General features: G+C 43.7%; 1 protein-coding gene across 1 annotated transcript; it reads right to left on the bottom strand.

Annotated features, from left to right (window-relative positions):
* Positions 1–520: 520 nt before the first annotated feature.
* On the bottom strand, positions 521–25,509 carry SLC5A8 (solute carrier family 5 member 8). Its single transcript, XM_050900454.1, has 15 exons — positions 25,177–25,509; positions 22,989–23,054; positions 18,954–19,005; positions 17,312–17,379; positions 16,307–16,461; positions 14,684–14,824; positions 10,535–10,664; positions 8,890–8,978; positions 7,451–7,563; positions 6,049–6,116; positions 5,660–5,746; positions 4,430–4,623; positions 3,989–4,092; positions 2,174–2,259; positions 521–652 (listed from the first exon to the last, which is right to left on the bottom strand). The coding sequence occupies exons 1-15, from the start codon at positions 25,507–25,509 to the stop codon at positions 521–523; spliced, it is 1,818 nt and encodes a 605-aa protein (XP_050756411.1).
* Between the last annotated feature and the right edge of the window lie 1,935 nt (positions 25,510–27,444).

The following is a 27,444-nucleotide window of genomic DNA, read 5'->3' as shown; positions in this document are numbered from 1 at the left end:
ATGCTCTCAGGATCAGTTCTACAAAGGAACCAGATGGCACTAAATACACCTCCTGTACTAAAAAAAGACCCACTGTTTCTTGCAATCTGATAAGGTCCCACAGCCCTAATCTCTTCATACTTTCAAAGCCTTAAAAGAAAAAACAAAAAAACAAACCAGAAAAACAGCCATGTCTGGGGGAACTGTGCTCTTACCAAATAAAAAATTTACTCTGAGAGTGAACCAAGATTAAAAGCAGATATTTTCCAGGAGGCTCAAGAATATCAGGCAAATATTTCACATAGAAGCATTGCCTTAAGCCCTGTCACCAAGATCCAGAGTGAGAGAGAGAATGAGGAAGTGCAAGAAAGACCTGATTCCTTTCTTGACTAATGTCAAGGTCATGCAAGGGTGACGGTGCCACGAAGCTCTGCAGATGCCTGCCCATGACCCCAGCAGGGCTGGTAACTGACCCGGCACAGGAATGTCAACAGTGCTTTACATGAACAAAACTGTCCTCGTGGGCTGACGTGGCCCCATGTCATATATGAAGGCCATTAACTTTGTTCTTATTGCTTGCAACATCCATTTCAATGGGGCTGAAAGCAGGGTTGTCAGTTCCTTCGGCTGCCACAGTAAATGGTTTCCCGTTCAACACTTCCACTTTCTCTGGCTAAAAAACAAAAGACAAAAGCCATGCTGTGAAGTGGAAGAAACAGTCTTCCTCTCTTTGACCTGCATGCAAGCAGAGTCAGGCCTGACATACAGGATGCCTTGCAGGAAAACACATGTTGGTTGCTGACAGAGCATAAATAGTTATTCATTGCAGTAGCTGGTATTTTTCTAGGGGCATGGAAAGTTTCTTATTGCATAAGGTACTAGTTGTGTAAAATGTTCTTGTCACATAAAATGTTCTTGTCCTGCAAAGTGTCTAAAGTATTTTTGAGTGTGCAAAGTTCTAATTGCTGTTTTCATGTCTAGCGATCTGTCACCACCAGGTCCTTGAGCTATTGACTCCCAACCCTTGGTCCTTGCCCCATCTTTGACATGAAGAGCAGATTAACATGCATCATTGTTTTGATGTTCCATCTCTATTAAACATAATGAGATGTTGAGCTCTTCATGTGCAGGAAGTTGCTCAGTTCCCCCTGATTTTTTTTCCCAACAACTTTCTGCATTATTTGTGATGCCAACGACTTGTTATCCAGCTCCTAGCTGTATAACGAGGCAGACACTTGTTTCTGACTCCGGGCATAAAATAGTATGGCTGTGGACATTAGCTTCCATGTGGGTGGGTTTTTTTTCCAAAAGACTTCAGGGATTAAATTCCCAGATAGTGAAAACAGATGTTGGCCCATTAAAGACAGTGAATGACAATAACTGGATAGCCGGTCTCCAGTCCTGACATGGGCAAACAGCATTACAATAGTATTGTAAAAATCCCTTTCTCTCCCTGGTGTTCATATCCAGAAGCTGAAATACATGATATCATACTAAAAGGAGTTGTCATCATGGAGGAGAAACATTTTGCAAACTGGACCATCTCAAAGATATGATCATTGCCTGTACTGCAGCACTTGAAAAGCACTGAACAAAGCTGAGCTTGAATGTTCAGCATCCTGATGATACTGATTGAAAAGTGATCTGTAGTTTATTTAAACAAACAAACAAACAAACGAATTTTCCCTACATTCTCCCTTATAAGGGATGTTATTACCCAATAATGTCTCCCCTTTTCTTATATCTTAGGGAGGGAGCTAGGAAACAGATAGATACACTGACTAGAAATGTTTTCTCTCAAACAGTAGCCGAAGTTGCAAAAAAATCCAGACTCTAGAGAACACATGTTTACAAACAAAGGAAGCTTTGCTGAGTCCAAAGTGTGCCTTGGGCCAGCTTCCAAGAGACTAGTGAGGGAGTATTTTGGCAGAAACCCAGCGAACAACTGTCCCTTGTCTCAGCTGCTGCTCTGTTGTTCACTGAAGTCAAGCTGTGGCCAAACATAGCTTCCCTGCCTATGCCAGCTGCTTTACTCCTACCTGCCTTGTGCTCTGCTACTGCCTTAAAGCAGACAGTCATAGCAGGCAGCATCAGGTGCTATTCATCCTAGTGGGAAAAAATAAGCCAGGGACTGCTTGCCTTTGTCCTCAGGAGGAAAGATTGATTTAAATCAGAGATGCATAATTACACTTACTGTCTCAGATTTAGACCGTGAGAAGTTGGACAGGAAATCTTCCTTGGTCAGCAGGAATTTACGATCTGTGTTCTGCTTTAGTCCTCCTGCAAAATAGGCAGGTTTCAATCAGCCAGGTTTCCACACGCAAATGATATGTCAGAGCCCAGCTATGGGCACTAGGCCAGGTGAGCAGGACAGAGTCATGCAGCAAAAGCCATCAAGCAATCACAGGCATTAGGGATCATTTCTTTACAATGTTATATACCCTGCACCTTTCAAAATATAAAATGATCCCTCAAGGTCTATTTGAAACGCCTTAGCCATTTCCCACACTTTCCTAGATCCTCCTCAGATTTCTTATTGTGTAAAAAAACCTGAGACAATCATCAGAAAAGGATGAATCCCATACAATGATATCTGGGACCACCCTGCCAGTCCAGGAGCTGTGGTACCAAGTGCTGCCCTGGAGCTTGAGCCCCAGTCCTCAGCTCCCTGTCAGCAAGACTCCTGTCTCCAGAGTTAACAGCAATTTTTATAGTGAGTTATTTAAGGGCAGCCCCAAGGTGGGGGGGATGAGGGTTAACAGGATGTTCGGGCATTTTTAAGGTATAGAAGATGAACTATTCTTGTGTGGGAACGTGTGTGGGAAAGAAAGGAGATGCAGGTGCTGAGAATTAGCTCCAATTGCCACCTGAGGCTTAAATGGGATCTTGCTCCACAAAAAGCAGGGTGACATTGTGGTTGGGTTACTTCTTTTGGGTTTCTGTTTCTTGGGCTGAGGATTTCTCATCTGGATTTACTGAGTTGCCCAGTTTTCATGCTTTGTTTCATGGCCCATGGATGACCTGATTCCCAACCTGGTAAGGGGCAAAATTTGTCTATGAGCATCACTATAGCAATGGGAAGAGCTTGTGATGGGAAGAAAGGGGAGAGCAAATCTTCTAGAAACTCACAAGGAAAGGAAAATGGTAGAAGTGTAACTTGTGCTTATTAGTTACAAGGCACAGGGAAGCTAATGGAAGTGAGTTTGTCTGCTAGGTTTGGAGTTTCATAGTCCTGAAATAGGTCAGACTAATAGGTCTGAAATCTAACAGCCTCAAAGATGAGGGCTGTCACAGGAATCTGGCTGGGCATACTGGGGAAAGCTGTGACAGCAGCTGCTTTTGTGCTATTTCTGCTATGCATGAGGTGGATGATGGGTGCACTTTGCATCTCACCTAGATGCAAGAATAGTGAAGCCATGAACTGGAACTGAAGTCCCCGCTCTTACCTGTGGGGTGCTGCTTTTTGCCCCTTGCACAAATAGTACAGGGAAACTGAGAAAGAAGCTAACATAGCCATGCACAGGGTCTGCAGCTCTTGGGTATGTGCTTGGGGAATGTGGTGAAAAGCATGCACTGTACAGGTGCAGCCAATAACCCTTGAGTGCTCTGAGCTCACTCAAAGTAAAACTGCTTTTGTCCTGTAGAAGCATGGGTGTATCTGCTTGCTTGGAGTTGTTGCCATGTTCAGGAACAGCCCTTAAACCTCCAGCCCCTGCTGGGATCTAATAAAACAGGAAAGACAGATGTCTTGTCTTTTTTTTTGCCCCTCAGGTTAAAAAAACTGCTGAAACTTCTTTCTCCTTAGAAATTTGAAATAACTTTTGCTGTGAGCAGAGACCAAGAGTGAGATGCAGAAGGGCTGAGGGGAGGAAATGAGATTTAGGGTAGTGATCTTTACAAAGTGTTTGCAATAGGGTCACCGGCACTTCCTGTGGCAATGGCAGCTCTCTGGTCATCTTAGTTTGAAAGAGATCTAAGACACATTCAATCACAGCTCTGGAACTAATACCTGTTAGGAGGCTGATAATTATTCCCACAACTACTGTGATAAGTGTCCCAAGTGTGCTGAAGTAGAGATAAGACAAGGAATACCAGTTGTCTGCCAAGGCAGGCCTGAAAAAGAGCAGAAAAAGTGTTAATCTCTGCTTTCCTGTTCCAAGGAACTTGAAAACGTTGTCTGTTTTTTAGACTCAAATATTGAACTGAAGCTTTTCAGATCAATAGGAAGATTCACTTTGACTTCTGTTCTGGGATAACTCAGACAAACTTCACTCTGACGGGGGCGGGGGGGGAGGGCAGGGGGAAATATCAGCGAAAACTGCTCCATCTTAAACAGCTTGGTAGGTAAACCAGGGAGGGATAGTTACAGTAACTCAAATGCTAGGGAGATGTTCGTGTTGCTTTAAAACAAATACATGCTTTGTTGATTGCACATGATGAACTTGTATACCTCTCTGCAGTTGGTGTGTTGAAGACTGTTGTTAATGGATTTTCTGTTGACGTCAAATTTCCTGAGGATATATTACAGCCTACAGTTGAGAGATATAGTGGCTTGGTCCTCTCTGGGAGTGGAGGATAAACCTGAGATCCGATTCCAACCCAAAGTGAAATAACAAAGCCACTGACAAGACCCACAAATGCACCCTGCAAAACAGAAAAGGAAACTTGGATTTACATGAAAAGCAAGAGGATATTTGAAAAAAAACAACACCTAGATGAGTAAGAAACAGTCAAGATAATCTAAACTGTAGGCTCCATTGCAAAAATGAAATATACAGTTGGGGAGAGCTGGGAAGTTTACTTCATTCCCCTTTTGAGAAATACAGTGTTTACTCACAGCTCCTGAGCATACCTCTTTTTATTTTGCCACTATGCCTTTACAATCAAAGGATAGCTTTGGGCTGCATGGTATATGGGAAAATACTGCTTTATTTGAGGCCCTCCTTGAACAAATACAGAAGCAATTTTTCCTTTTTCTCATGTGATCAGGTTTTGCGGAAGTCTCTTCTACTTCAGTGTGGGGTTTTTTTGGCTGATAGCTAGTGATTTTTTTTTTTAATTTTTTTTTTTATTTTTTAGTATACACATAAAATTTGCAACTGCAAAGAGGTAAATGTTAGTGATTAGTGAACCTTACTAAATAGCAATCCTGCCAGACTAACCCATGGACCATATTCCCAAACTTCGTCAAATCCATTTTTTGATGGAATAGCTTTTTCCTCTGGAAATTATAATTTCACGATACTGAAGCACTCTGAGAACACCCCAATTCAGTCTGCAAGTGCTTGGGCCCCACTTTCCCAGCCTGACCTCCTTTTGCTCACACAGGCCAGCATCCTCTGAGTCTACTGGTTGTTCAGCTACATCTCAAGACACATTGTTCCCTGCTTCTAAAGCTGTGTTTTCCAGAAATCCTTGCCAAAGTTTCATTTTTATTCAGATTTCCCCCCCCCCGGTCATGTAAATCTCTTCATGGGATTGAAATTCAAGTTCCTACACAGCCCTGTTCATCACTTCCTTGGGATGAGGAGGAAAGGGAGCAAGGGGAAATGTCCTCATGGAAAGTATCAAAGACCTCTCCCTTGCTGTCCAACATAAAATTATTGGGGGGAGAGGAGGAAGGAGATGCCCAAAATTATCAATGAATTTTGGACGGGCAGGGCTTTAAATTTCTACTTACAGTTCCATTTGCAAAGGAGCAGAGGATTCCCAAGGCAAACAGTCCTAAAAGGGGGCCACCGACCATGCCAAAAATGCTGAGCGCTGCCTGAGGAAGGAAGAGGGTCTGCTATCAGGTGCTGTGCAAACAAGTTAAAGCCTCCAACATGGCAAGAAGGGAAGATGTTGAGAAGGAAATTATGAGGGTTGGTTTAACTGGTGCATACTCAGCTGGCAGGACTTGCTATAGTTACATGGATGCTTAAAGCAGAGGCTGAGCCATGGGCTGTTTGAGGCCAGTACCCAACAAAGAATAAACACTAATCTCATAATGGTATCCAGCAATTACTTTCTTACATAATTCATTCTGGGTCATTCAACATGGGCATGAAACAGCAGTCTGACACCTACCTGCAATAACGCTCCCATGAGAGATGCCAGTGCAGCCATAGCAATGCAGACTCCGCCATAAAACAGGCCTGTGTGGGAAAGGCAGAAGGATGCGTAAATCTGCCAAAGTTTGAAAATCACTAACGGAAATGTTTCCATCTAACCCAGCATGGCCCCTGACATCTCCAAAACAAACCTGCTAGCATCTGATTTTTTTCTAAGAGAGCCTGAATTGGCCAAAAGGTCAGGTTTCTGTTTACATTAAAAGGAGATCATGCAAACTTGACAAAATCCTCTTCCAGTATATTACTAAAGATTAGTTACTAAATGGCAGCCATATTGATCAGCCATTGTGGCAATACCACATGTATTGTTTGTATTTCTCAGCTAATCTCCTGTGTCATAGTCCTTATTTTGAGGGACTGATTTTTGCTTCTCAGTCTAAAGTCTTTGGAGCAAGAAGTAAATGCTGGCAGATTACTGGGAGCTGGTGTCATGACAAGGAATGTCCCGGATCACCAAGATGTAGTGTCTCTTCCCAGGACCCATAACACTGGCTTATTTGTTTTTCCCACCTCCACCCCTGTTGAGTTTCACTGCACAAGCAATAGGTTAATCTCACTGTTTAATGTCATATGTCAGGCAACTCATGATAAGACCAACAACAATTTTGGCATAAACATTGTTTGCAATAAAGTTTAAGAAACTGCTGTCAGGTGAAAATATTTAATACTTGTCACCTGCCACCAGTCTGCTGTGCTCACTGGTATGGGCTATGACACCATGTCGGGACTGTGGTTTTTCCACGCTTACTACAAACACTGTCTCAAGCTACACCTGCAGCTGGTCACAGACAGTACAACTAGCAGAGCCAGCAATTGCACTTCAGAGATTCAAACCATCTGCTCAGCCTAGTTCTGACCCTCTTCTTTGAGCTACATTAAACAGAGGACCTAAACAGACTGAGGGTCTGAGAGTGTATCAGAGAAGACATGAAGTTTCTCTTTCTCTGGAATGTTGTTGGGACACAATGCTATTGCTTGCATATCACTCAGTTCAAAAGCTTTGGTACAAAATTCTTTCCTATGTTTCTCATTTTTGACAGATGAAAGAAAAATAACAGGTGCTTCAGTCTGAGACATTTGGCTTTGTAGTATTGTGAATCAATATTGAATACATATGCAATGAATCTTTCCTGCTTAAGATCAAACAAGATGGCTGCTTCTTTTCCTTATGCTCACTTGAAATAGCTTGTCCCCCATTCTGTGTAAAACCTATGCAGCTGATCTTGTCTCCCCCAAGTACTGCACCAATGTAGTCCTATTGGTGTGAATGCACGTACTCCTGACACTGCCATAAGTGAGAACTGAATCAAGCCCTCACTTTGTAAAGCGAAACTGGAAAAGATATTTTCCAGACATACTCATCCCCATGGAAATCCTTGACAACTTCTTTTCAGAGAGGGATCTGAAGTACGGCCTAATGAGGTCTTCGACAGTCACGGCAGCCAGAGCATTGATGCTGGAGGACACTGTACTACAGAAGACAAGATTTATACAATTTTTTTATCTTAGAAGCTGAAATCATAGATAACAGATGGGTTACTGGCAGAGAGAAACTGCCACTGTCTAGCATAGTGTCAGAAAACTAATGTAACTGCTGTATTGGTTGAAATAACTTATTATTCCAGGTGATGCAGCTAATAGCTTACAAAAATTTTTTAAAATAATTGCTCTTAGTGAAGACAACGCAAATCTTAATGAAAAGATGGGCCTGGAGAAGTCAATGAAAATATCTATTATTACATGTGGCTAAGCTATAAACACTACCGGTATATGTGATACCTTCACAAATGATCTACACAGTATATATCTGGGTAGGTAAAATTCCTACATGCAGGTCACTGATTACTTTGAATGCACTCTCAGAGGAGGATTCAGATAACCTAATTATACTCATCTAAAAATCAGGCATCTAGTCCAAACTGAACTATTCCAGGCTCCCTATGGGGTCAGAGAAACCAGCACTCCTAAGGCAAAAAGCCAGTCAGGTGATCTTGTGTCTATGTGTACCTTGCTCTCGCAAGCCACCAGCTTTTCCTCAGCACCTGAAAAACAAATATCCTGGCTGTTCCCTCTATTTATGTAGCTACAAGTACTTAGAAAAAAAAAATTATTCTGATGTCACATTCTTAAGTTTCCTCATTTTTATCTGGTTACTATTGTTCAGAGCCTTCCTCGAGAGAGGCAGTGTTTCCTAAAAGATGCTCCTTGGGAAAGCTGAACAAAAGACTCCCACTATGAGATAGAAGGGGATTGATTTGTCTCCTTCAGTAAAAATATATAGTGATTGTTGTTTTCATAGGGTTCATTCAAGACAATTGGAAGTCCAGGAACTCTTTTGTAAACAAGACTCTAAAGATCAGGGATGAGGAAAGGGAGATGGCTTTAAAGTTATGCAGGTTTGAAACTGGAAAATTAAAGATGAGCAGTAGGAAATTCCCCCAAACTGTAGCTATTTTGTGTAACCACCCATTTATAATACTTAACAATTCCTATAGCAGAGGGGCTTTAAAAGCACGGAGAGGAGGATTTGTTAGTGCCGTACATTGCATGTGGCCAGCTGTTTCCTCACGTTGCTAGTAGGGAACTCCAAACAAATTTGAGTCCTAGGACCTCAGAGTGCCACTATTGGAAACTATGGATTTTTAAGCTGCATCAGCAAAGATTTTACAGTGCTTTTTTTAAAGAACAAAAATTAGCTAGACAAAGAAATGAAATGCAAAAGTTTTAGTATAAATGCAACTTTAGCTCTAACAAAAAAGAAAAAAAAAAGACACTAGGTTCCAAATTATTAAATTACCTTAATGTCCCACTGTAGGCACTAGCCACAAAAAGCCCTGGCACTCCTGGAAAATCTTGGAGAATGTCCAGCACAAGGTATGGCATTAGCTGAAAAATTCAGAGAGTAAGAAATATTACTATCTTGCCCTAATTTTTCTTTTTGTCACTGTATTATTTTTGTTATAGCCTTCTCACTGGCATTCTGCCCAGCTGTTCTAATTTTAAATGTCCCACCTTGCACTATTTGTTGGTTTTCTACAGAGAAAACCAATCCTAAAACATCCACTCAAGATACAGCAAAGTCTGTTTAGACGCACCTAGCAGAGGTGAGCATATAGCCGTGCCGTCAGGCTTGGTTTCCAGTGACAATGGTGTAGGAAAATAGCTCTGGGCAGCAGGTATTCTGTATTGTACATCACTCTGTTGGGCTTGGGTGCCACAGTAGATGTTTATGTCTGCTGTTGACTCCACAAAAAGGTTTTTACATACAGTCCAATAACCTCAGGGTACCTGAGAACAATTTCCTTATTGGAAACTGTGTGTCATTTGTTGACCTTTGCAAGATCTGAGTGCTGGAAAGAGATAGGAATTTTAAGATTTTCTTCCTGTGAACCATTTTTTTCACAGACAAGTTGGTCTTTTTAGTATCTTGTTTCCAGTTTCCACCAAAAGAGTTTGACTGACAGGAACAACTTAATTTCCTTCGGGTTTCCACCTTGGCTTTCTGTATCTCATTTTATTCTACCCTTAAATACTAGGTGGTCCTGCCTCAGGTACTCCGTTGTCTGTGCTCTTCTCCTGGCTTTCCAGCTATTGTCCGCGGGGCGTTATCCAAAGCCTATGATTATCCCAGGCATAAACATATAAAAAAAACGACTTGTATGATTTCCTTGGGCCCTGACTCTGGTCAGTCTATAGGCTTCCAGAGCTCTTATTCCTCAAGTAAATCTGCTGCTCAGGGCCTATTTAGGGAGAGGCCACTGTTGGTTACAAGGTGGTTTCTCTGCAGCACGGTACAACACAGTTTGCTTGCCCAGCTCTCCTCCGAAGGAGGGAAGGATGCACCATCACTAGTGAAGAACTGCCTGCTAGCCTTCTTCCAGGTGTATGCTTTGGGCATGATTATGTTTTGAATCTGAAAAGGCTTTCGCCTCCCTTGGCACAGAGCAGTTTAGGTCAGGTGATATAAAGCAGCTTGCTAGGGCCCGCAGTCACTCACACAGGCACTGCTGTTTCAGCCATCCCTGATGGCAGCCTTTTCCCCTTGCTTCTCTCTCAAGTGCTGTTTCATGCAATGCTGGCACTCCTGGGCCCATTTTGGCTGAAAAACCCAAATACCTGCAGAGGTGGGTGGACTGAGCGCTCTCCACATCTCTGCTCTCCCTGCCACCCTCCTTACCTGGTGCTGAGAGACCTGCAGCTCCGGGACAGCTGGGGCACGTTGGGACTGAACAGGGCTGAGGACAGGTCTGATGCTTTCTCCAGGGTATTCCCTGCTGCCGTGGTCTCAGCTTAATCCCTCAGTGTTACAGACTCACATGATACGGGACTCGGGCATGTCATTATTCCCAAGCCCTTGGTCTTGAACCGCCCCCCATCTGGTTATTATGGCTGCAGAGGAAGGATGCCCCCTCACCACCTTCCCCTGAAACGTGGGGCCCTACCTGGTCGAGTGCAGACACCTGCTTTGCCGTCCATGGATCGCAGTCCTTGTAGATGGAGTAGAGGGACAGGCCGCACAGCACTGCGCAGGCCAGTATCGCCCAGAGGCCCACCAGGTTGATGTAGAGGGACCTGCACCAACATCCACGGAAACACCATGTTAGAGCTCGACATCCCGCAAGACCCCGCCGGGGCCAAGCGAGCAAGCGCCCATGCCATCACCGAGGAGACCTCCTGGTCGGTGGCTGCCCACCAGAAAGGGAGTCACGATACAGCTCCCAGCATTTCACCCGGTGTGAGATCACGTTTTTAAATATACGAATTACACTTCTGGTTTTGGTGGCACAGTCTGAGTCCCCGTTCCCTGACAAAGTCGGCTTGGGAGATGGGAGCGATATGGTAATCCCCACGTTTCATCATGTGCGCGAGTTTTACGTTGTAGGCAGCTGGCAAGTAGACGCTCTTCCCCCCTGCCACACCCCTTGGTAAAGACAAACCCCAGGCAGATTTGTAAGGTGGGGTGCCCCAGATCAACGTGTGGGGTACCTTTTAGTCCGCACCAGCACTCCTTTGCCTCTGGAGCTGCAGTGCCACACTTACACAATGCTGGAGTTGCCCTTGTAAAGCAACAAATCCTCCATTTCCTCCCGGGACAGTCTCCGTGGGAGACAGCAACAAGGCACTGGGACCTGGGACCTGGTCTGGAGCTACCTACAGCTGCCACTTCCAGAGAGCAGGGGGTTGCCACCGACCCCAGGGCTTCCCCTTTAGTAACTAAACAACTTGGAGCCTGGTATGGTCCAGTAACTCCATCACCTCCCCACGTCCTGACAGGAGCTTCAGCTAACGCTGAGAGCAGAAATGCATTTTCATCAGGCATTAATGCTACTTTTGCCACACACAACAGGCAGCCTCTATTGGCAGAGAAAAACAAATTGTTCTCCTTGCCCAGTGAGGGCTTCTCCTTTCCATCTAACTATCCGATCTTCTCAAATGTTTCTCGGCTCTTGATGATTCCTGGGTCACAAAGTTCTTCTCACCTAGCGTGGTCAGTTCAAGCAACACACCCACCGGCAGTCTGGCCTTGAAAAACAGCGTTCCTTTCCAGCAGTTGCCTCCTGGTTATCTGTGTACCATCCACAGATAGTGATATAACTGCCTGACAGATCACATACCCTGGACCTGTGACAGCTGCTAAGACCTCCACTGGGAGGACCTTTGGTTTCTGTGCAAATATATCCATGCTTGCAATGCTTCAGGAGGCCTTTTAGTGCTTTCAGTTCCCAAGAAGGTAAGGGGCACCAGCCTTCGGACTGCTCTAGAGGACCATCAGGATGAATGAAGAAGTAAACCTAACTTCATAGGCCTTGTTAGGCATTGAAATGGACATTTTCAGAAAGGCATAACATAGATTAACTAGTTGAACTATCAATCAGTTTTATACCACAGAAAAATTATTGGCAGGCACAATGTAAACTCTTAAAAAAGACCTATATAAATAAAAGCTGATTTACACATAGTAGGGGAAACTCTGCAATTATGCTTTGTATTTGCAATTAGGGGTGGTCTAAACACAGAACCAGCAGCACTTTAAATTTCTTTCTAGACTAATTTAGTAAAAATGAAGTAGTCCTCTTCTTATAGATGCTCACATATTGTTTGGATGTCTTGCATCCATTTAGCTGAAGCTGTTACTGCATTGGCATAATTCACCTTGATATAAGGCACTCAGAAGCTGATTTAGCACAAAATTTAACCAATTAGTTAAATCAATCCAATTCTTTTGAACAGATGTAATAGCAGTATTAGCCTAGAGCCTGTAGTAAAGATTAGAAAGTCAAGAGAAACACATGGAAGCAAAAGAAATTGTCTGAATCCGGCAATTCTTGTTTTTAAACTGCGTCAGTGTTTGACAGTGAAAAGAAAGCTGTTTTTTTTCTTCTGATTTACATCCCAGCTCATGGTACACCCTATGACTAAGCACTGGAGTATAAGTAATTGTAGCACTATTGGAGGAAGGTGTTCCCTTTAATTCTGGGTGAGCAAGATGGGGTGGAGTTTAGGTGAAGTAGGCACCATGACTGCGCAAGGCTTATTTTCAGTTGTTTGTTTCAGGCTCACTCTAAGATTTCAGCACTGAAACACGCCAGATGATAATCTTGAAAGGAAAGTAGAGAAAAATGTGTTAGTAGCCCATATTTTTCTGAAAGCGTAGCTCTCCTGCTCTGAGTGCCTGTTATCGTTCATATATGAGCATTATGTTCAATTTGCCTAGTTACTGTTTGAGGATGACAGCATGTGCTCCTACCTACTGGTGTGTTTCTTGAATGGGGTGAAATCGTTTCCCAAAGCCTGAGAAAATTCCTACTGTTGTGCCACTGTTAAAGGCCTTCCCAAAAACTGCAAGTTGGGATCTGTGAAAGAATTATTTTCTCAGCTCTGATTTATTATTGTGCTGTCTCTTATAAAGCCTTACAGTAAATGGTACAGGGGTACAAAACCCTATTACTTTGACCTGATGACATTTTACACTTCTATGTACGGGTTAAATGGCAATAAGAGGTGCAGGCCGCCAATGTGACTTGCCAGATGTGTCTAATTACATTTGCAAATGAACTACATAGTCACCACAGAATGGCAGTGTTTATAGTTGTGACAAGCTGCAACCATTATACAAAATGATTTCTCCATGCAGGGGAAATACCCTGCACAAGTGAGGCACCAGCAAGATGCCAGAGTCCAACCACCCACGCCAGCAGGAGAGGATGCTACTCATTAAGGCTGTGCCATCGCTAATATGGTATGAGCTAAAAATCCCATCCAAACCCCTCTAGAACCAGATAGCCTCCAGCCCTGCTCAAAGCTGCTGCAATAGCTCAGAAGATCTGCCCAGAAGCTGCCATGGTGCCAGATTCCCCCTTGGCCACACTCTGCTTCTGGGATGCCCTGGAGGTGTCCCTCCTTACAAAGAGGGTGGGGAGGGTGCGACAGAGGAGCACAGCCCTACGTGGAGCAGGTGCTCGGGAAGAACAGTCTCACTGGCACACAAATCTGGCACAATGTATGTGGCTGTTTTCCTATACGCAATCATGCCAGGCAGCATTACAGATGTGGGATGTACCTCCTGCCTCTGCAGTGCCGAGAACCTGGAACCCAGCCACGCACCAGAGACTGCGGAGAAGCCACGTGGCGTGTTGGAGACGTGGCACTGTACGCTGGAGATGTGGCTGATGACGAGCATCAGCTCATTCCTGTCTGCAGCATAAATGGCTGAAAACTAGATGTTCTTTATTGCCATAACCAAAATATTTCAGTTCTAAACTGTGCATGATTTTGTGGGTATTTTGCTAACTTTATGAAGTGAAAGCCTTCATAAAACTCCTCCTCTGTATGTCACCATATTATAGAATTTATAGGGACTATAGTTACGATATGCATTTATATATTTCTCCTATAAATGGACTTTATGAGCTCGCTAATAATTCTTAAATCCTGAGTTGTGAACTACTGGAATGATACTAAAGATAAAGGTAAGATAATACAGTTAGTAAATATACTCCATTCTAGAGTAAAGGCTGATCAGAAATGTTTAAATTCAAGGAAAACAGAACTCTCTGCCAGTTTCCATAGTGAATTCCTAAAAAAAAAATTATGATTATTATGAAAACAAAATATATGATTCCTCAGCAATTTTATCACTGAGTAAAACATCTCTGCATTTTCTCATGCCTATACTCATCGGTATGGAAAAATCTTTTAGTCTTTACTTATGCAAAATTCCCACACAATGATTTAGGTTTAGCAGAGTAGCAATTCAAGATGCTGTCTTCATACGGCTTCAGCGCAAGTACTATATTATTTGGTCTTTAGGTTGCATATAAACTTAATGCAGCTGTTTGTATGCAAGAATACTGGCACAGTGAAACATTCTGGCACAAAGTTCAATGTTACAGCAATTATATGTAATTCAAATACCAGTATTTATTGTGCCAATTTGTCTTCTACCTGGTCCACAAAACAGAAGGAAAAAGTTGTTACCCTTTACAAATGGGTTTTATATAGACAAAACCCACTCCTTTTAAAAAAATCTCCCTTATAAAGAACAGTCACTGCTAAATTCAGACATTAAGAGTTACTGTAGGCAGACTTACATTTTTGCGTGGAACCTGCTTTTGCATGCAATGTATCTCTGTACTTGAGACTGGTTGACCCCATATATGCCAGTCCATGTGAAAGTCCCACCTATAACAATCGTCCAGAAGGTGTGCCTTTGCAAAGGATTGGGATTAAAGCTACAATGAGAGAGAAAAGAGAAAACAAATTCAGCATATGAAAATCTTCTCATTATGGGAAGACCTTAATGCCTAGGAGAAAAAATTCTCCCATACTTGTTCTAATACAAACTCTCTTAATTTGGCCAGATTTTGAACATTCAGATACTCCAACTCTACGTGAAATCACAGAAAGCAAATTTTAAAACTCAGAGCTGAAATCCTGATTCAGTGGAACACTCTGATCTGTCCAAAGGTGAAGTTTAACTAATTTATTTGCCTATAAACTACAGTCTTAAGTAAAGCTGTATGATGCCTGTGACTGTTGTGATGAAATGATGCTCCAGTAAAAAGTTTAATATGCCTACTTATCTAGAGGAACATCAGTCTAACACCAATATAAAGATGTGTTTGCATGCCCAGCCTTTGTGGACAGAGCCTCTGTAAAACATTTTGCTGGTTTAGCTCTAAGTGAATAACAGATTTTAGATGGCCATAAATAATTATTTTTTTTAAATCACACTTTAATATAGCAAGAAATGATGCTTATCTTGGTGAACAACGTAATATTATTTCACCTATTACATGCCTTTATTCCTTTTCTTTTTCCATCTGTGAACTCTATGGCTGGGGGAAGAAGCAATGCAGTATAACCACTGCAAATCAGCCAAACAGATTGAAAAAAATGACTGTTCATGAGAAGAAAAAAAATACCCACATATGAATTATTTACTGAAGAACTTGGTGAAGAATTTTACAGAACAACCTGATTAATATTGTGAACTGATAGACAAAAGGACAAAAGGTAATACTTGTCACACTAAACTTTCACTAATAGCACTGGGTGAAGTTTCTCAGAGGAATCATCTATTCATCAAAAGTACAATAACTTTTTTTTTAACTTAAAGTGGTTTTTGATTCAACACTGTCAGAATGAATATTCTTGCCCTTGCAAAATGATATTTTTAGGCTATGATTAGTTACAATAATGGAGGTTAAAATACTATTAAAACTACTTTTAATTTTTCTTTTAGGGAAAAGAAAAACATTTCCCTTTTTCAGATTAGACAAAAACTATTATTTTCCCAGTTGTTTTGGTTCAGTAGCTCAAATGTCAACTCAGCTGTTTGCAAATTATAAAAAGTATCTATAAAAGTATAAAATAGTATAAAAAGTATATATAAAAGTATATATAAAAAGTATATATAAAAGTATAAATACAATTGTCCTCTCCTATTCACCATTCACTTTCAGTGGAATCCAAAATGTATCCTTAAAACAACTACTTGACAAAGTAAAAAGGTTTTCCTCTTTACAGGATTTTGCATGGTGTAAAACCTAAAAAATATCCCTCAAACTAGGTAAGCTTGTTTAAAAATACATAAAAATTGGATCACAACTCCTCCCCTCCTCCTCCTTCAATAGCAATTTAATTTCACAGTTAATCACATGGGCTCTATTTGTAGGAATAAAGAGGCACATCATCTGCAAGTGCAAACTCACTCCCAGAAGTTTAATCTTCCTCCATAGTAGGAATCATTTACAATGCGTCCAATTCCCCCTTGAACCACCACAGCTCGTATAATCACAGATGAAAATCCAGCGACCATGATTCCAACCTGGAAAACGTCTGTCCATACCACTGCCTTCAGACCGCCCTGCATGAGGAACAGCACGTATCAGGTACAACAGGGCAGCAGCACTGTTGGTTTGCACTCACATTCAACTAAGAGAAACATTACTATCCGTATTATGCATAATAGATGACTTTAATCTTCTTTAATAGAAATAATTCTGTACTGGAGTGTTTAGGAATTGCATCCTGGAACCTATTCAGGACATCCTGGCCCGTTTTTGAAGTGCACTAGAATTTACTTTGGCCATACACATAGTTTAATCCAGTATTTCCTTCATTACATAACCTGATTCAGAAGTTTGTATCAAAAGCTAAATTGGCAGACAGTGCTCATCTTACATATATACACATACCATTCATGTGAATAAAAATAAATATGATTTAATCCAACATATGCAAATAAATTTGTCACTGAGGTTCCATTTAATAATTTCTAGACACTTGGTCAATTAACACTGATCTAAAGACCAATCTGTTCATGTGGCACTTGCTATTTTCAGCAGCTCTATTCAATAACAGACAGGACTATTATAGTTGCAGTAAGCAGGTGCTTGACAAATTACACAGCTAAACCTACTAGATTAGAAGAAAAATCACAGGAGGATTTTTAGGAAGGGAAATCTATCTTTTTGCTGTTCTTTCAGCAACAACAGAAGTTTGAATGTATCAAAACAGAAAAGGTTTGAGTCACATAGTGGCTACCTTTGCATCCAGAGAAGTCCCTGGGTGAATATGGCCTCGTGGCTACAGCTACACTGTGAAATGTACTCCCATGGGGTAACCCAGTTATTAGGCTACTCTTCAATAAATTCCATATTTGATGTGAATGGTGAAAGGAACAGAGATTTTTCTCAGCTGAAGGGCCCACATACCAGCGTGCAGTAGAAAGTGCAGACCACGCCAGTCGCCACCACCGCACCCCACAAGTCGAAACCAGTAACTGAAAAAGAGGGAAATGGCATCAGTGTGAATGAAGCATTGGGGACAAAAAACTGAAGGTCAATTTTTCACCCCCAGTCTGGTTGTTGAAAAAAAATAGAAACAAGCTAAATGCAAAAGTAGGAAGTAAAAATGGCAATGAAAAGATTAGTGTGTCTAAACCAGGGGATTCACCCTGACCAGTTCTAAAAATGAAACAGTTGTTACAGACATTGGAAACTGCTAAAAAGTTAGATGTATTTCAGGATCTAAGAAGCTATTTGTCTTTAATGTGAATGCTGCCAAACAACACATCCAATATGTTTGTAGGCCCCAATTCAGGAAGGTTTTAAAATACATGTCCTTCCTTGAAGCGCCTGGGTAGTCCCCCAGAGTCCTCAGGCAGGGATTTAAGCAAGTAAACAGCATGGAGATGCTCCACGGAGGCAAAGTCGTTCAAGCATGGTCTGGAAGAAATGTGTCAGACTAAAAGCCTTTCTTTTATTCTTCTTTCTTTTAGGGAAACATGATAGTATGTCTACGCCAGACAACACTGTGCTGTGGTTGGCATACAGGCTGCCACTGCCCCAGCTTGGCACGCTCACATGCTGCCAGGCAGGGTGCTTGGGGGCTCCGCGACAGATAGCTCAGGCCAATGAGAAACACTGCAACAAAACCAATGAAAAACATTGCTTCAAGTTTGGAGCCAGCTAGGTCATAGCTTGGTTTAGCCTGTACTTGCAGGGCAAATATAAACATCCAGGACATAAAGCCTGTGGGACTTACACACCGGAGGAGACCAGTGCAGACAGTGTCGGTTTTTTTCTTCCTTTTTGTTCAATGAACAAGCCAAAAAAAACCCCCAACCAACAGAACAATTGTGATTTTCATTCTAGGCAAAATGATTTGGTTTTTATTTGCATTTTGTTATTGCCTTTTCTTGCCAAGTGGACAAATTAATTGCATCAGATTAAAAGTTTCATTTGGCTCCACATAGAAGATTTTTTCCTCTTTAAAAATAAATGTGGCTCATTTTCAAAGCAAAGAGTCATTTTGAAGTAGAAAATGGAAATATTTCATTTTGTAAGTATCACAACAAACATCTTAAGTTGAAGTTCTCTTTGCTGTTGATTTGGTTTTCCTGGCAAAATGATAGGTCAAGTTAAAGAGTTCCAGGCAGCCCAAAACCATCTTTACAGAACTTTTGCCTTGCTCTCCCCTTGAAAAAGAGCACTTAACTAGAGGAATTAAATGTGTTTAGTCTCCACATTGCCTTTAAAATTTACTTGAGTCTTCTTAACTTTTCTGAATGTAGCCATTACCTAAGGATGTTGCATGAGAGGTAGAGTAAATGAGAGCAGGTTTTCCCCTTGAGCCTCTTCTATAATTCTTTACAAGTAGGGATTAAGGGACTAGGATTACAACTGGGAGGCCTTCTGTCAGAGTTCCCATCAGGATCAACAAAAATCTTAGAAGACTTCACAGTCAAACCTTGAGCTATATTTTTAGGTATGCATTACCAAAAAAAAGCATACCAGTACTATATGCAGAAAAAATTAAAACAGTTGAAGAACAGTTGCAGTATACTCATCTTACCTTGATTTAGTGCTAAAGCTGGAGCATAAATGACAATACCAGTGTATAAAGTCTAGAAGGAGAAAAAAGATATAAGATCAAAATAAATGTAAATTCCTGGAAAGGTGATAGCTTTCTGAGATGATTTCTTTTCAAGCATTTATGCAGTCTGTATTTCCTAAATTCATAACTGTTGAGAAATAATTCCAAGTGTTGGAAGACGAATGTCTGAAACTAACCAGCACTGCAGTCTCACAGCCTAGTGTTCTTAAAACAAACACCAGGGACTCTTAAATACCAAATCCCTCTTCTGCTTCTCCTGGCTTTTATAATTAACTTATTTTATTGCTTTAAAACTGCAGTCATATGGCAGAAACAAGAGCAAAAGGAAGTTGATGAGGTTTACACACGGTTTGCCAAGTAATCTATTACAATTTATTTTCTCAGTCTTGGGATCAATGTGCCTCTCAGTATGCAACTATAATGCACATGAGTAAGAACAAAAAATACAGCATTAGTTAGTCATTGTGGATAGCATTATAAGGAATCACACTCCTGTAAGATGAAGCCATGCATGATTATCAGCAGATTTGTATTTTCACCCAATACAGTACAGACAAATCAAGGAGCTACTCCATCCACTTTTGTGGGCACAATGGGATGCATACAGTGATATCCTCTGTAATTTCCTTGTGTATATTTTTAAATCCTGTTTGCTTTTTTACCACTGTTATTACTGCCTTGTACTACTAGGACAAGTTCAGCTGTGACGTGGTTCAGGGCCATACAGCTTGCAATGTACAGATGACTTCTGTGAAGGTCAGTGGTCTTGATTCAAAGGATCTAAATCACAGTCAGGTCCTGAGCTGATTTGCATCAGCTTTTCATGGCTGTACTCTTCTGACTCCTTGATTTAGGGGTGTGGGACTTGGGCATGGAAAAGCAGCAGAATCACATGTCGTCCAGCATTCAGCAAGCCTTTGCCTTTCCAGCAAGTGTGGAGTCCACCCTAGGCACAGGTGGTAAACCAGAGCAGGATGGCTAACCGCTGGATTACTTGCTGTGGCTTTTGAGCAGGTCAAATCCAGTCCCTGTGGCAGAGCCCTGCCACATGGCCAGTGGCTATGCTGGGGAGAGAGCCAAGAGGTAACTGGAGTGAGCAGTAATCCAGCTGTGGGAGGAAATTAGTATGGAGGGGCTGCTTCACCCAGCATGACCGGATTGCCCTGGCCCCTTGCTGCATACCTGCTACAAGCACATGCCAGAAAGGATAACGGGGCCGCTGGGGAAATAGTTATTCCTACCTGTGTACGACTCCCCGCCTGTGTGTGCGCATGTTTGTTTCTCTCGGTGCCATGAGTCCTCTCTAGGTTTTCATACATATACCATTGGCTTGTATGCCAAGAAAGCTGCCAGTCCTGACCAGTCGCTGGCAAATGTCTCCTCAGAACTAGCTGCATCACTTCACAGCCAACTACTGACACATGTCAAGCCCAGTCAATGTTTGACTTGCTGTCCATACAGTGACTGTCAGCGTGTGCTGCTGAATCACAGAATCATAGAATGGTTTGGGTGGGAAGGGTCCTTATCATCTAGTCCAACCACCCTACCGTGGGCAGAAACATCTTCCACTAGATGAGGTTCCTCAAAATCCTGTCCAACCTGACCTTGAACACCTCCAGGGATGGGGCATCCACAACTTCTCTGGGCAAACTGGTCCAGTGTCCCACCACCCTCGTTGCAAAAAATTTCTTCCTTATATCCAATCTAAATCTACCCTCTTTTAGTTTAAAACCATTATCCCTTGTCCTGTCACTACAGGCCTTGGCAAAAAGTCTTTCTCCACCTTTCTTATAAGCCCCCTTTACATATTGAAAGGCTGCTATAAGGTCTTCCTGCAGCCTTCTCTTCTCCAGGCTGAACAATCCCAACTCTCTCAGCCTTTCTTCATAGGAGAGGTGTTCCATCCCTCTGATCATTTTTGTGGCCCTCCTCTGGACCTGCTCTAACAGCTCCATGTCTTTCTTGTGCTGGGGACCCCAGAACTGGCTGCAGTACTCCAGATGGGGTCTCACAAGAGCGGAATAGAAGGGGACAATCACCTCCCTCAACCTGCTGGCTATGCTTCTTTTTATGCAGCCCAGGATAGGATTGGTTTTCTGGCCTGCAAGCACATATTGTTCGCTCGTGTCCAGTTTTTCATCCATCAGTATCCCCAAGTCCTTCTCTGCAGGGCTGCTCTCAATCAGTTCATCCCCCAGTTGGTAGTGATATTGGGAATGGCCCTGACCCAGGTGCAGGACCTTGCACTTGGCCTTGTTGAACTTCATGAGGTTCACATGGGCCCACTCCTCAAGGCTGTCAAGGTCTCTCTGGATGGCATCCCTTCCCCTAGCGAATCAGCTGCACCACTCAGCTTGGTGTCATCCACAGACTTCCTGAGGGCGAACTCATTCCCATTATGTATGTCATTAATGAAGGTACTCAATAGTTTTGGTCCCAGTACAGACCCTTGAAGGACACCACTCACTACTAGTTTCCATTAGGACATTTAGCTGTTGACTGATACTCTTTGGATGCAACCATCCAGCCAATTCCTTATCCATCTAATAGTCCACCAGTCAAACCCATATCTCTCCAAGCCTGCTAATTCAGGCGTTCAGCATGAGAAAGTGGCTTTCTCATACACAGCAAATAAGTGCCAGAAGCTTTGAACCATCAGAAATGAAAATTTGTCACAAGTATGATCACATTTTTGTGTAAATTAAAACAGGACTGATGATACAATCTTTCCACTTCTTCAGTAGTTTTTCAGGTTGTATTACTACATATCCTTTTTCTTCTTCTTTTAAACACGTGCCAATATTCACAGAACAGTTAAAATTACACCATTCAAATCTTGGGGGGTTTCCTTTCCTCACTATTCTTTTCATTATTCAGGTTAAGTTGTTAGTGCTTGGCACAGAAAGACACCTATAGATCTTTAGTTAACTTTCTTGAGCACATATTTAAGTTGTATAGAATTATTTTCCTGATCTTTGCAAGCAAAGATTACGCTTGGCTTGTTCCAACTTAGCAACTGTGATGTCTTCGTATTTGCTGGTGAAACAGTGTCAGGATTCACACATGCTAGCACTCTACTTTTCCTATGGGCTTGTGTATCTATAAATGCCAGCTAAGCAGCACTGTTCAAATAAGTAATTAGCACTGCATTGACCACCATCTTATTGGTGCAAGTGTGATTGCCCTGTCACTCCTGGTGTGTCTTAAAAATACAAAAATGGGCAAAAAGCAAGCATGTAACTTGAAAAGCTTTCTGATTGTATATTCATTCTTGCTTTGAATTCCCCAAAAAGACCACTTCAAAATTGTGAAAAGAACACATTTTTGTTTCTGGTGCATTTGGCACACACTCACTGTACATTTAAAAGCTGTGGTCTCATACTGACTCCTCAAATAGGCTGGACACAGAAAACTGCACCAATAATTTCAGGACTGCTTTAGTTTAACATTCCCCAATGCAGTAATTTGTTACTTCTCAGTTTGCAGACATCCAAGTTTTTTCCAGTGGTGATGGTGCAAACCCTTCTGCAGTAAATGACAACTCATGACAGCTTCTTTTGTCACCTTTCACAGACCCTTGAGAATTAGTCAGACTCTCAGAATCCATGCACCAGAGGATGAAAACTGCCGCTGTAGATAATTGGGGCATGTTTACATTTTGAACCCATTGTGGGTTTCTCCAGCAGGCAGGCAAACAACTGCTCTTCACACTGCTACCCTGCAGTGAAGGGTCACTCGTCTCTTGGCATGGCACTGATGCCAAGTGACTGCTCTGAGTGCTCAACAATGCACACAGAGAGCCAAGGGGTAGGTAGCCCAGCATCCGCTCCCCACCTCACTCCTTTGGAGCAGAAAGAGCTTTGTTTCTCCCACTTCCAGCCACCCACGCACTGTGGTAACCTCATCAACTGTTCAGAGAAAAGAGCCAGTTACACTAAGCTGAAGAATCCTGGTGGCTACGAGGACCACAGAACAGCTTTGAGGTTTACTTGCCGTTTGTACAATGAAGAGGACCGTTCCACAGAGGCGCAGGTATTTATTAAATCGAAGCTCTAAATACTGCAAAAGAGAAGAAAAAAACAAATGTTTATAGTGAAACTTGGCACTATTGATACGACTAGAGTGATGCGATGAGCAATACAGAAAGGGCATAGTGTTGTTTTTACATTTTCATGAATGGCCAAAACTCCTAGAGTCACCTTGATTGATATCTCTTTCAACTTGATTTTCTATTTCTTTACAGACCTCACCACTGGATAATAACATGCGAGCAAGTGAAGTAGATGTAAGCTAGTCAGTATACGATGGAGTCTGCAGAATGGAAACTGGTGCTACTCAGCTGCCTCAAGGCACTCAATAGACAAGGAGCTGTGCACCGTGACCTGGCAAAGACAAGCATGTGTTATCACAGAATCATTGAACATCCTGAATTGGAAGGGACCCACGAGGATCATTGAGTCAAACTCTTGACTCTGCACAGGGCAACCTAAAAGTTCATAATGATGTACCAGCAAACAACAGAACCCACTTGCGTTGTGAAATCAGAGAGAAAAAGAAAACATTACAGCTATTCCTAAGCCTTAGTCGATTTGGAAACTCTGGCATTATGTGTGTCCATCTGAAGTGCTGTGAGAGAGGGCAGGTTTTCAGTGGTCAGCAGCTTCCTCCCATGGTAACCTCACCTTCTGCACTGCCCAAAGCAGCTTGCCATATTCTACCGGTAAGTGGAAATCTAGCCTTTTGCAGAACAGGAACCCTCACTTTTCTATCTAGCCTGGGACAGCACACCCTCTGAATGAATTTGTCATGCTGTAGGGCAGATTTCTTCCCACCATCTGTCCTAACAACCCTCTAGGGTGTGTGGTTGTACAAAAGGGATCTCCTTTGCCTGCCAATCTGTTCAATCGACACAGACAAACACTGAAGTATCTCAAAGTGCTCACTTGTGAACTGAGCATTTAAAACATGATCTGTGAGCATGTCCATGCAAGGAAGCAGTGCTGAACCCCTGGACAGACACAAGAAGTTGCTTAATCTCTGAACTCTGTCCACAAATAGAAGATATATCTTTTATAGGTGCATTAATCTGATTTAACACCAAGATTATCAGTGAGTTTCCGGTCATAATTATAAGTCTTTCTTCAAAAGAGCCCTATTTTAAATATCATAACTGACAGTCCAAAGATTAGTAGTTTAAAACACACTGGAAGCCACTAGAGATTTCCGTTGGTGAATTCTTATCTAAATCTACCAACAGAAACCTCGTTTTCAGCCTCCAGTGCTGCAACGCCCCTGTTCAGTGTAATAAAATGCTAAAGACCAAAGTAGCTAGCCAAGGACTTTCACCTACACGGATGCCCCTTTCCCAATATCCTCTGTGAAAAGAGCAATTTGCCTCCAAATCTGCAGCTAGGAACTATCTCCATGCAGGAAGATAAACAGGTTGCACAGACCTTCTAAATCAGAAGAAAGTCCTGACCAGATGCTTCCTCACCCCAAAACAGTAAGACTCAACCTGTGATTGTCCCAGATGTCTCTGCACTGCTAGCTATAGCTTTAACTTACACGCTGAGCTGAAGACCAGCCATATTTTGGGGGAAGTAAGAAAACTCTCGCAAACACAGAGCACTTGCTGACCTCCCTGTATATGCATGATGGAGAAGACATTCACCAGTGTGAACAGCCTCAGGTGGAAAGGGTGTCTCCCCAAAATCTCTAGGAACAGCACAAATATATACTCTGCCAGAGGGGGACTTTTGTGGCTTAGAAACCTATCTGGAGGGAGCGTGATGTGAGAACTCTGGTTCCTATGTTAGATGCTCTTGCTCAATGCTCTCGGTATATTAATTACACATCATTAACCACATGCCACCATCCAAGCTGCACGAGGATTAATCCACCTGCTGAACTGAGTATCTGGAGTAAGGAAACAAATCTGGCATGATGCACAGCTCCTGAACCAAGACAGCAGGGTTGAGCATCTCCTCTCTGTGGAGGCAGTGTGAGCAGACTTGGGGACAGAGCAAGCTGCAGCCTGCTCTTGGGAGTGGGGAGATATGGGGCAGCACAGAGTGCAGGGGGATTTGGGGGAAGAGACTCAGGGGAGACATGTAGAAAGCAGGCATGAGAAGCCCCCCAGCTCCCTGAAGGCTGTGGAAAGGCTCCTTCCACTCCACCGTACCTCATAGGTGCTGGTAATGCCCAGCTTGTAGAAGACGGGCAGGAAGATCTCGGCACTGCACAGCACCACCAGGCCATAGGTGATGGCAAAGATGCAGAAGATGGCACCGTAGTGGTAGATCTCGGCAGGGGTGCCCAGCACGGTGACAGCTGACATGAAGCTGGCAGTAAGGGAGAGCGCAACGGGGAGGGCGCTCATGCTGCGGCCCCCCATGAGGAAGTCCTTAGATGTCTTCTGCCCTCCTCCCACGAAGGCATAGTAGACCCCGATGATGGCCGAGACCAGCAGCACGGCCGCAAAGACCACATAGTCCCAGACGGTGAAGTGCCCCATGCTGTCGGAGTGACTCGCCCTTGGAGCCAAGGATCTGCCCCAAAATCAGAGGGGCGGCTGCTGCCCCCGCAGGGCCGGCACGGGGCGGCCGGCGCAGGAGGAAGGGGATGGGGACGGGACCCCGCGGGGATGCCGCGGTACCGTGCGCCCTGCCAGGCAGCCGCGGAGCGGTGCGGTGCGGTGCGCTCCGCCGGGGCAGGAGCGGAGCGGAGCGGTGCGGTGCGGTGCGGTGCGGTGCGGTGCGCGCCGCCGGGGCAGGAGCGGAGCGGAGCGGTGCGGTGCGGTGCGCGCCGCCGGGGCAGGTGCGGAGCGGTGCGGTGCGCTCCGCGCAGGTCTCCGCCCGTGTGTCTCCGAGGGGAGGTCGCGGGCTGCGCCGGCAGCGGCAGTGCGAGTGCCGGAGCCGGGAGGGCGGCCGGGCCTTATACGGTCCCGGCGCCCGCTCCTCCCCGCGGCGGTGAGCGCCCCCGCGGAGCGGGAAGGGGCGGCGATCTTCGTGGCGCGGCCCCGGCCGGGCCATCCCGGGCTGTTGCCGCCCGCCCCGTGCCTTCGGGCCCTGCAGCGCCGAGGCTGGCGGGATGGCCCCACTGCAGAGCCCCGCCTGAACGGCGTTACACCGCAAACCCGGGTCGCGGTCCAGGGTTTTTGGAGCGAAGACAATTCACCCCACAATTCCCCAGGATGGTATTTCCTACCCTTCTTCATTAGCATATGCCACCATCTCCCCAAATGAAGAGGTGAAAATATGGTTTAATATATACATTTCTATGGGTTGAGCAATCTGGAAGATAACTCACTGAATCGCATATCAGCAGATCTGCCAAGGCGGATTGCTGAACACTGCTGTTAAGTGACAGGGAAGCCCCACTACCTGCACTGTGCTCACGGAAGTTTTGCTAACACTCTTCAACTAATTGCGTTGAACCTTCAGCAAGGTTCAAGAGTCAAAGTGCACAGGAATATCACAGATGGGGCTTCACATATCTTACCCACAGGGGAACGCATCAAAAACACCTATGGGATTTCAAGGCCATGGATGGCAGTGCCTGTTTCTATAGCTAGCAGCACATACTAACACAGCAAATACTCCATTTGGCCACTTTGCCATATGTTAACAACCCCAGATGGGGGATTAAGATGTAAGGATGCCAAAGCTGACTAAGGTGGGCCTGACGGCAGCACAACTACACACAGCACACCTTGCAGCAGGGCTTGGTAGCTTTGCACAGCGGCTTTCCGGCTTGAACTATGTATTGGCAAAAAGTGCTACGCTGAAGGTGATTTCCTAGCGCATCAGCACCAGTTTGAGGATAAAAATTCCTTCATGGCAGGTAGATAAGTCTCTTTCCCGCCCAGCCTCTCCCGGCTCTTATCCACAGCTGGATTTGCTGGAAGCGCTCTTTGCTGCAAGTGCTCTGTGTTCAGCACAAGGTGCTCTGACCTGCCTGCATCTGACCATTTTGAGAGAGTTTTCAGCAGCCTTCCATATCTTAGACAGAAATGATTGACCAGACACTTGACAGCCAAACCCAGCTCACAGAGCACTTTTATCTCCATGGGAGCTCTGGATTTGGCAGGCCATTTGTAGGTATTTCTGAGTGCACGTTGGAAGGAGGGGGTGCAGGTGGAAGTCCATTTTGGCAGGGTTATTAAGTTGAGCTGTGAAATTATGCTTGTGTTGGTCTGGCCTCGAGATGCACATCTGGGAGTATAAGTGTCCCTGAACATACAGAAGCTGGCCACTGTGATGCAAGTGGCATGTCCTAATCTCACCACAGCAGGTTAGGGCGTCAGTCTCTCTGGCCCAATTGCTCTTCAATTATTTATACAATGAGTAACAGCTTCCAGATGTCCTGCTGTGGAAGAGCAAGAAAGAAACTTATCCTGTACCCCTACCAATTAGGCTATTGAGCTATTGATTATCTGAGGTGGTTGCCC

This window comes from Gymnogyps californianus, chromosome 1 (genome assembly GCF_018139145.2).
Source record: "Gymnogyps californianus isolate 813 chromosome 1, ASM1813914v2, whole genome shotgun sequence".
NCBI classification, from domain to species: Eukaryota; Metazoa; Chordata; class Aves; order Accipitriformes; family Cathartidae; genus Gymnogyps; species Gymnogyps californianus.
This window is presented reverse-complemented; position numbering and strand designations above follow the sequence as displayed.